Below are 9402 nucleotides of genomic sequence, written 5' to 3'. Positions count from 1 at the left end.
TGTGTGTGTGTGTGCGCGTGTGTTTGTGTGTGTGTGTGTGTGTGTGTGTGTGCGCAAGAGTGCCAGAGTGCCAGCTGGGCATCCCACTTAACTTTATAACTCACAGACATGCACAGCTATCACACATACATTACTTGTGATCAAACAGACACTCTCAGGAACAAGGTCACCTCATTTGGTGAAGGACGAACACGAGCAATCAGAAACAGTGTGTGTGACTTCATAAAGGAAGTCAATGAGAACATAATCATTGTACAAAGCAGCATTGTTTGCCATTCTAGGCATGAGCCACCAAGCACTTACACACCTGTTCTGGCATTTTGTCCTCAGTAGCAGTTGTCGCTTTCACACACAGACAGTAACATTACAAGGATACGCATGTGCGTGTCAAAACAAGTGCACAAATCAGTCCTGCTCTGACACTTGTACTTGTTCTTACCATTGCAACAGAATAGATGTTCTCTGGGCCAAACACCGAGTCAAGGTACAACACAGCATTCTGGGTCAAAGAGAGGCGAGGGGCGGTTCGGTGAGTGGGACATAAGCAGAGGAAATTAGGGCAAAGGATGAGTGGAGGAGAGGAAAGGGTTAAAAGAGGATTAACAAATCAAGGGGCAACATGAGAGAGGGCTAAATGTGCTTATACACATACCACAAGTATAAGCATTTATTAGGGAATAAGAGAAGTAAAGGTCCAGTAATCCGAATATATATAAAAGTTTTAAACCAACATAAACGAGATCTCTTCAAAATCTCAACTGTTTCGCCTAGATGTCTTTGTTTTGCATGGAGAGCCTCATGCTTCTCAGATGTTTCTCCTGAGGCAAAAAAAACCCCTGTGTAATCTCATATTTCTCCTCTAGAGTTTCAGTGCTCAGATTTGCTAAAGCACCAAACTCTGCAATCAGGATTTCAGTATACATTACTCATCGAATTGTAGCCTATTTATACTCAGCAAACCTTACTTTTGTGTCTGTTTTTTTCTTAGTAGGCTAGAAACATCTGAGGCAAAGTTGATACTTCAGTGAAAAATAATCAAGACCTTTATCTAGCCTATGGAAGAGCAACCTCTATTGAATATTTTGAACAAATAAGAGCACATTTTTCCTGTGGAAAGTTTAGAATAAGTCATTAGATCATGTCACAAATAATAAAAAAAGTTACCTCAGCACCAATCTCAATCACATGGGTGCCGACAATGGACTCCACGTACTTTCTCAACCCGTCCAGAGGCTCCAGAATAACAGACCCAAAATCATAAGAGCCTGAAGTGAACTCCTCAGCAAACCCATGACACAAGACCGACCGAACCAGAACCAAAAACCCAAAGAAAAGCAGCTTTTCCGAACTTTTCGAGGCAATGTTGTGACCAGACATCCTTAACAACCCGGATCAACACGCGGTTCAAAAGAGGGATCCGAAAAAAAATGTATAAAAACTAGAAAAATAGCCGGTCAGTTTGTCTAGCGGGTTTATTACCTTGGAAAAAAAAATGGATAAAAAATAACTGCTGGTTCTTTCAGACAAAACTAAACCTAGTTCATGGCTAAGCAAATTAACAAGTTCAGCCGTGTCAAAAACATGCGCAAACAAAAACCCAACTGAACAAACACAATTAGATGGCATACGCTGCGCTCCTCATATATATATATATATATAGGCTATAATACTAAAATTAAGTTCTCAAAATGGCACGCGCTTGCCAAGGGCACTTAAAAATAGCGTCTAGATGACTGTGTTTGGTATCATACAACAAAGCGTTAAGTCGATAAAGATACAATTTAATTTAGAAACCGTCTAGTGCAAAAGAAAAATGTTTTTAAAAAAGCCACGGAAGTCTAAGACGCGTGTTATTGAGCGAGGATCCGAAACGAATCCAGTTTGTGAGGATCTGTGTGGATGTTAAAGTTGGGTGCGGAGCTCCGGGCTGCACGACGGAGGAGTTTGGATACGGCTGTTTGGCTATAGACATATACGGTTATGCCTCCGCCTCCTGCATTCCTGCGCCAGGCAAGAGAAACCCGTTTACACGGTGCTGCTGGCACTTAAACGCGACATCGCTCACTCCAGTAAGTTAGATGTTTACAGAAGCGCCCGAGGCGCGTCGAGCTGCACGCCGAGACATGTGCGTTCACACAGCCGCGCACTGAAGACCGATTATGAAAAGAGAACAAATATGAGAATTTAATTGTAGTGAGTCGCAAATTCATAAAGAGTTAAAGCGTCACAATGCGCTTTTCGACTGGCACATGACATTAAAATATACTAAAAAGTAATTAGCTACTAATTATATCTTCGAGTGTAAATGGGTTACTGTACTCATTACTCTCTCTAAAAAGTTATGCATTACTTCTTACTAACTACTTTCTATATATGTCAGTCTCGACCATTGAAGAATACAAGGATAGACATGAATATGCTCTTTTAATTATTTCCAATAAATAATATAAAGTCCCTTAAATTATTATTGAACTGACCAAAGTATTTAAAGGGACAAGGTTACACTAAAAACATACATTTTAACTTTAGATGTTAATTTGTTAAATTCACTATTGTTTTATATATATATTTTTCTATAGTTTATACAGTATTTAATGCAATTACATCAGAAGTAACTAATTAATTTACAGAAAAATTAAGTGTAATCCTTTACTTTTTCTAGGGAAAATTAAATTATAGTAATTACTTGGCACTGCATTACATCCAACATTGGCAATAATAAGAGTAAACTATGTAATTACATACAACTAACCCCAATCCAAACCCTTTCTTTAATATTACTCAGTACTTGAATGTATAATTACACTGTAACAAGAACACCTTAAATCACAATGTAACAGAAAATCATATTTGCTTTTTTACTAGTCAGATTACTAGTTGCAATTATTTTATTTTTTAATTGTGAGGGAGATTAAAAAATATTTATTAAAATATTTTATTAAAATATAACTATATATTTATAAATATAAAATAAAGCATTTAGCCTACTGTTTCTTAACGTTTTAAAACTTTTTAATAAACTTAATATACTTTCCTCAATTATAATCATACCATTCTCAATTTAAAAAGAATGTGAAAAGCAACTTTGTTGCAGGTTTAAACCTCACATGGTTTGATTTATGAATTGCTATTACACAAAGTGCTTAATCTAACATAAATCCAGAAGAATATACTATAAAAGTTTTTTAAGCATCAGCTAAAATACCATATGTGACCCTGGACCACAAAACCAGTCATAAGGGTCAATTTTTTTAAATCATCAAAGCTTTCTATTGAGATATGGTTTGTTATGATAGAACAATATTTGGCCGAGATACAACTATTTGAAAATCTGGAATCTGAGGGTGCAAAAAAATCTAAATACTGAGAAAAATGCCTTTAAAGTTGTCCAAATGAAGTTCTTAGCGATGCATATTACTAATCAAAAATTAAGTTTTGATATATTTACAGTAGGAAATTTACAAAATATCTTCATGGAACATGATCTTTACTTAATGTCCTAATGATTTTTGGCATAAAAGAAAAATCGATCATTTTGACCCATACAATGTTTTTTTGGCTATTGCTACAAATATACCCCAGCGACTTAAGACTTTGTGCTTAGAAGGTTTTGTGCTCCAGGGTCACATATTAGTGACAACTTCAACAAAAGCATAAAAGAAATTATATCAATACATTTCAACATTTTAATGGATTTCAATTAAGCAGTTGCACAACCATCACTACAGGCAGTCAAAAAAAATAAATAATAATAATAGACAGTACATAAATGACAATACCAGCTGTTCAGCAAACTGAACGCAAATGAACTATTGCCTAGCCGACTAGGCAGCTTGTTTTCAGTGACAGGCCTCACTTATGTTGATGGGTTCACATTGGCTCTGGGTTGTAAATGTAAGTTGAGGTGGAATGGGAGATCTGGTCGAGGCAGTATTAAACAAATGTCAGCGAGCATTCAGTACACTCCTGGAAGCAAGCAGCAGAAATGTTGTGAGAAATGTTGGCTAGGACAACCTGTGGAATGTGACCAGGTTAGTTCTGCTAAACCGATGCTGGAACATCTACTGAAAATGTTGGATGTCTTTGTAGAGAAAAAAAACAAGTGGAATGTAAAACTGTTGATGTTCTCCCAACGTTACAGGACAAGCTCCACCCTCCAAACAATGTTGAGCAACTGGACCAAACAGATGCAGATACCGTGGATCATAAATCTCATCCGATGTAGATGCGATGGAAATCGTTGGCACCAAATGCAGCATTGCACTTTGGGCACTTTCTCTGACGAGTGTCGTAGCGCGTCTTCACGCACTCAAAACAGAAAACGTGGAAGCACTTTGTCAAAACGGCGTCCTTTACACGTGAATTGCAGCATGGACAGGTCAACCGGGCCTGTGAAACAGAAAAAAGAATCCTTTAAAGACATGAACACAAAACTCTTTCTGGTCCCTCGTTCAAATGATCAACAATAATGACCTTGTAATCGTTTATTTCTTCATTCAGGATCTCATCTCCATTTCGAATGTTCTCCGCAGGTTTCTTGGCCTTCTCGATCTTCCTGCGCAGTTTGGATATGTCCTCCTAATGAGATGAAGGAAAGGTTAAACAAAAATAGTACAAAATAGCTATTTTTACCCCAATTCACAAAGTATATCACTTTCTATCGATGGATGACCAACAGTATGAAGTTCAACACCATTAAACCGCCTTCATATTTGCTGAATTAAATCCAATATTTGTTTCTTACTCATTTTGGGGTGCTGATCATACCTAATGATTATCTTAAAAAATATGATGCATTTCGTAGCATTTTTGCTTTTGATAATCACTTGTAAGGTGAAGAGGTCTTGTATTATCGTTTAATAGCCATAAAAACTGCTACAAAGACATGATTCCTGTCTTCTTCTGAACCAGGTTAGAACTGTTTGTTCAATTCTTAGTTGATTTTCACATCTGCATGATCATGAATGATCTGAAGACATTATGTTATGCCTAATCCTGATTTCAACATTAATCCGCTCCTTTGCAGATTGTACATTTAAGGGACAGGTCACCCAAAAATGAAAAATCACTTACTCTCCACTTATACCAAACCTGTACAAGTTTCTTTCTTCTGTTGAACACAAAAGAAGATATGTTGGTAACCAAACAGTTGATGATAGCCATTCCATAATATATATATTTTTTCATAATATGGAAGTCAAAGGCTACTGTCAACTGTTTGGTTACCAACATTCTTCAAAATATTGTTTAACATAAGAAAGAAACCCACTTCCAAAACTTGTTTTTTTTTTGGGTGAACTATCCCTTTGATACATTTTGAATACTTATTTTTGTCATTAAAACCAAAAATGTGACTGCTTTTGTAATTTTGATAAGTTCATCATGTACGCACCTGTGCACGTCGGGCATTGAAAGACTCCTTTTCTCGAGAAATGCTGTTCTCAATCACCTCCTCTCTGACCGCACTCAACCTCTGCTGCACCCCTTCCAGCTGAGAGCGCACCTCCTCCGAGAGCAGCACCGACTCCTGCGCCTAAAACAGACAGAGAATTAATAGAGGTTTTTTTTATTTGCTACTCTCCCCCCACATAGTATTTATGATGCTGCAAGTATACAAACTGCATATATGTGAGTACATGTTGTCGTACCTTGCGTTTGTTCATCTCTAAAGCCTGTGTGCGGAGCCCCAGCTCCCTCTCCGCAGCGCTGATGGTGCCCTGCAGGAGGCGCTCTTTCTCCTCTAGCTTCCGAACCACCTGCAGCTGAGCGTCCACCTGAGAGAAAGACAGAAAAATCACATTTTATGTTCTGTTCAGCTGCACATGTGAACACTGGAGAACAGGAATAAAAGCATATGTGTAGGATTTCAGTCTTTAGCTGTATACTGAAATTCAAGTTTGGTAAACACGGACCTGCAGAGTCATACAGCAAAAAGATAATAGGGGATGTAAACGTCACATTTCTCTCCTGGATGAACATTAGATATTGATATTTATTTCACTAGCAGAGCTCATATCCAAAGTGACTTAAAAATGCATGGTATGGCCCGGTACGGCTCAGTACGACTCACTTTTGGGGGCTTTTCCACTGTGTATAGCACCTTTTTTTAGTACCACCTCGGTTGAGGTTCCAAGCGAGCCGTACCGATTCTAAAATGTGATGTGTGAACAATGCAGATCACTGATTGGTCAGAGAGAATCGTCACTACCAGCGTCCTTAGATTTGCGACACGAGACACCAAACCCGGGCTACTAAAGTGATTCAGTCAAGAAGAGTGAGTGATTTTCTGTCTTTCTTTTGTGGCTTGATTAACATCAATGCCACAGACAATAGCAACTAAATTAGGCTGCTGTCCCTTTAAAACCAGATACACAGATGCAATGTACTGATACACGTCCAATATTCTCCCAACTGTTTATGTTCACATAAGACATAACCGAGTGTGTTTACGTGAATACTCGTCAAAACAGACAATTCGACATCATTTTGTGTGTATTTCTACGTTCATGAGACGCGAAGGAGTACTCGTGTGCTGTGTGAGAGGCACTGCTTCGGTGTGTGCGCTCAGGAAACCGGACCGAATTGAGTTCTCTTTTGCGTCGTCAGATTTGCACTCCAGATATGTCTGCTCTTCTTACTCCCAGATATCGATATTTTTGTTCATTTTATGAGACGTGCAGCAAGTGTATGTTAGCTTATGTCCCGCCGGTTCATATGTACGCATCTAACCTTGCAACCATGCAGCAGAATGAATCTCTTCCCAAATCGTCCCTCCCTAACATTTTCGTCTCGTTTTTTTTCGTTGACGAAAATGTCAATAGATTTTCGTCATAGTTTCTGTCATTCATAAACGAGTTTTAGTTCGTCACTCTCGTCTCATTTTCGTCGTGAAAAAAATGTCGTTGACGAAAATTATTCATCAACGAAATTAACACTGCTATAATCCCACCCTCTTTGACGCGGTACTGAACTGCAGTGGAAAAGTGCCATACATGAAGGAGACTGTATTTTTGGCAGGTCGCATAAACGCAGGTTTCAGAGGTCCCACACTTCTTGAATAAAGAATTTCTAAGAAACTCATGAGGGGTAATTTACAAGAAATTAAATATCTTTCAGAAATGTAAATTCACAATAGAAATGTCCATGACTATTGTCCAGGCCTGGAAATCAATTTAAATTCTCCGACATTTCCAGGTCTAACCATGGAAGATTAAACCCTGAAGTTTAAAAAGAAAATACAATGATAAGTTATATGCCACTGGAGTAGATTTTAGGGTCAGAAATTAATGTCCCCCAAAATGTTTTTATTTAATTTGCAAAAGTATTAAATTTTCTCATCATTTCATATTTTTATATCAATTTTTAATTGTTACATTTATTAATTTCATAGCATTTTTATGCAGCTAACCGTAGACACGCCACCTCTGCGCTGCATTAATCAGCCGGTGTAAAAATACACCTAAATGTCACTTCAGGTGCAGCATCTGTGCCACTTCTGCAGCGCAAAGATGGATTTTGATCTCATTCGATCGGTAACATCTCTATAGCGTCTTACTATGCTAAGTGAATTTATTGATTCATTGGAAATATTTGACATAAAAGATGTATACATTCAATAAGGTTAGAAAAAAATACCCATATAAAGGTAAAAAATAAATAAAGAAATAAAAAGGGCCAAATATAACCCCTTAAATTATTTTCTGTCACTGATAGCTTATGTTACCATTTTTTATTCATTCAAAACAGAACCCCTGGAACATGACATTAAATATTTTTCAGTCGTTACAGGTAGTGTGACTGTCTGCATACTTCATAGTTGCAGTATTACACAGCTATGCAACCTTCCAAAACAATTGTGCAATCTGAAGATCGTAAAAATAAAACACCATAATCCAAACAATTCACTCAAGCATTCATTCATGAACATAACAGTCCATCTCAAAAGATGACAGCACCACAAAACTCCAAGCCCACCCACCTGTGTTTTGAGTGTGAGCAACTGGTCAGCTAGCTCCTCTTTCTCTTCCTTGAGAAAAATAAAAGAAAAAGATAAATCCAACTATAACAACTCGATCATGTAAAACAATATAGCACATGTCTTTAGGGCTGCAAAATATGGGGAAAAAAATGACATTGCGGCATGGCACTGTATCTACGAGCTTCACACGTTCAAGTAAACACAGTGCCTCGCTTCACTGGAAAACCAGCCTTTGCTATTTGACCATTGCATTAAGCCACATCAAGATATTGATTTTGACCGTTTAGAAAAGTAACACACCACACCTGTCTAAGCTGCACAAATTACTCGTATCCGTAACACAGATGGCGCAGGAAGAAATACACACAGAAGTTTAATGCCTTGCAGTTTGTTCAAATCCCTGACCTTAAGCGCAAGCAATAGTAATTCCTTAGCAAACACCACTAGGTAAAGATAAAAACCGAGGCTGTACCAGTGGTGCTGGGTGTGGCGGAGCCGCTATCTGGCTCTGTCTTCACAGTAACGTCACCTGTCGGGGCAGGTGTGTGTGGGGAGGCGGTCTCCTCCTTCACATCCATCTCTGTGCTGGACTGTGATTGGACAGCAGCATTGCCTTTGGCAGCACGCAGCTATAAGAGAGGACAGAAACATCAGCAATCACTTATTTTTTGTTGTGTTTAACAAAATATTTAGTTAAACAAGTCTGTGCTCAAACCTGGTTGAGCTCTTGCTGAGCCTCTCTCAGTCTGAGTTTGTATTTAACCACTTCTCCCTTTAACTGCTGGTTATGAGTCTGCAGTGTACTGATCAAATGTCTCATCTCACGGTTTATAGGGCCTGAAAAAGAACCAGAGAGTAATACAGTCAATTCAAATGCTGATCGGAGCAAAAAGGAACCAACACCAAGAGCAGAGGAAGGTTACCTGCTTGTTCATTAGCAGCTAACGTCTGCTCAAATTCGATCCTGAGCATCTCGTACTCCTTGCGCACCTGTGCTAACGTGTCTTCCAGCTGAATCACTTCAGTACGGACCTTACGCTGCAAGGACACCTCGTCATTCTGAAACAAACACAAACAAGTCATCATGTTAAAGTCAAGCATGTTATCATGTCAAGTCAAGCATGTCTTGCTTTAATGACAATAAAAGTTCTGGCATCACTGTTGACTTGACTGCACAAACATTACTGGAAGAGAACCGAACTGAACTGGACGATGACATTAAAGGGGTCCTATTATGCTTTTTCACTTTTTTAAATTTTAGTCAGTGTGTAGTGTGTATGTTTGGGCATAAAAAGTTACAAATCTCAAAGTCCACTCCAAAGGGAGATATTTCGTTTTTAAAAAATCCCTTTTCAAGAACTACAACGAGCGGCTCGTTTGGACTACAGCGTTGGTTTCCGGGCTTTGTGATATCACAAAGTGGC

At 38.4% G+C, this 9402-nt stretch overlaps 2 protein-coding genes across 3 annotated transcripts in view; both read right to left on the bottom strand.

Moving 5' to 3' along the window:
* The window catches only part of LOC107665274 (transmembrane protein 109-like), a 7291-nt gene extending 5174 nt beyond the window's left edge, over positions 1-2117 (bottom strand). Inside the window, exons 1-2 of one of the 2 annotated variants that reach the window (XM_016456093.1) lie at positions 1165-2117; positions 440-499 (exon numbers count right to left, since the gene is read on the bottom strand). In XM_016456093.1, the coding sequence (XP_016311579.1) occupies positions 440-499; positions 1165-1377 (273 nt within the window). In that variant the 5' untranslated portion in view covers positions 1378-2117. The remainder of the gene's footprint in view (positions 1-439; positions 500-1164) is intronic. The other variant, XM_016456095.1, reaches the window with a different exon arrangement.
* A 1820-nt stretch (positions 2118-3937) lies between these two features.
* Positions 3938-9402, bottom strand: part of LOC107665256 (E3 ubiquitin-protein ligase BRE1A-like) — a 14971-nt gene continuing 9506 nt past the window's right edge. The window contains exons 12-19 of the mRNA XM_016456062.1: positions 8902-9037; positions 8694-8815; positions 8440-8607; positions 7979-8026; positions 5649-5774; positions 5393-5533; positions 4474-4578; positions 3938-4389 (exon numbers count right to left, since the gene is read on the bottom strand). Coding sequence (XP_016311548.1) covers positions 4213-4389; positions 4474-4578; positions 5393-5533; positions 5649-5774; positions 7979-8026; positions 8440-8607; positions 8694-8815; positions 8902-9037 — 1023 coding nt within the window. The 3' untranslated portion in view covers positions 3938-4212. The remainder of the gene's footprint in view (positions 4390-4473; positions 4579-5392; positions 5534-5648; positions 5775-7978; positions 8027-8439; positions 8608-8693; positions 8816-8901; positions 9038-9402) is intronic.

This window comes from Sinocyclocheilus anshuiensis, unplaced genomic scaffold, assembly GCF_001515605.1.
Source record: "Sinocyclocheilus anshuiensis isolate Anshui unplaced genomic scaffold, SAMN03320099.WGS_v1.1 scaffold483, whole genome shotgun sequence".
Taxonomy (NCBI): domain Eukaryota; kingdom Metazoa; phylum Chordata; class Actinopteri; order Cypriniformes; family Cyprinidae; genus Sinocyclocheilus; species Sinocyclocheilus anshuiensis.
The sequence above is the reverse complement of the archived record's forward strand: the minus strand, read 5'-3'. Positions and strand labels throughout refer to the sequence as shown.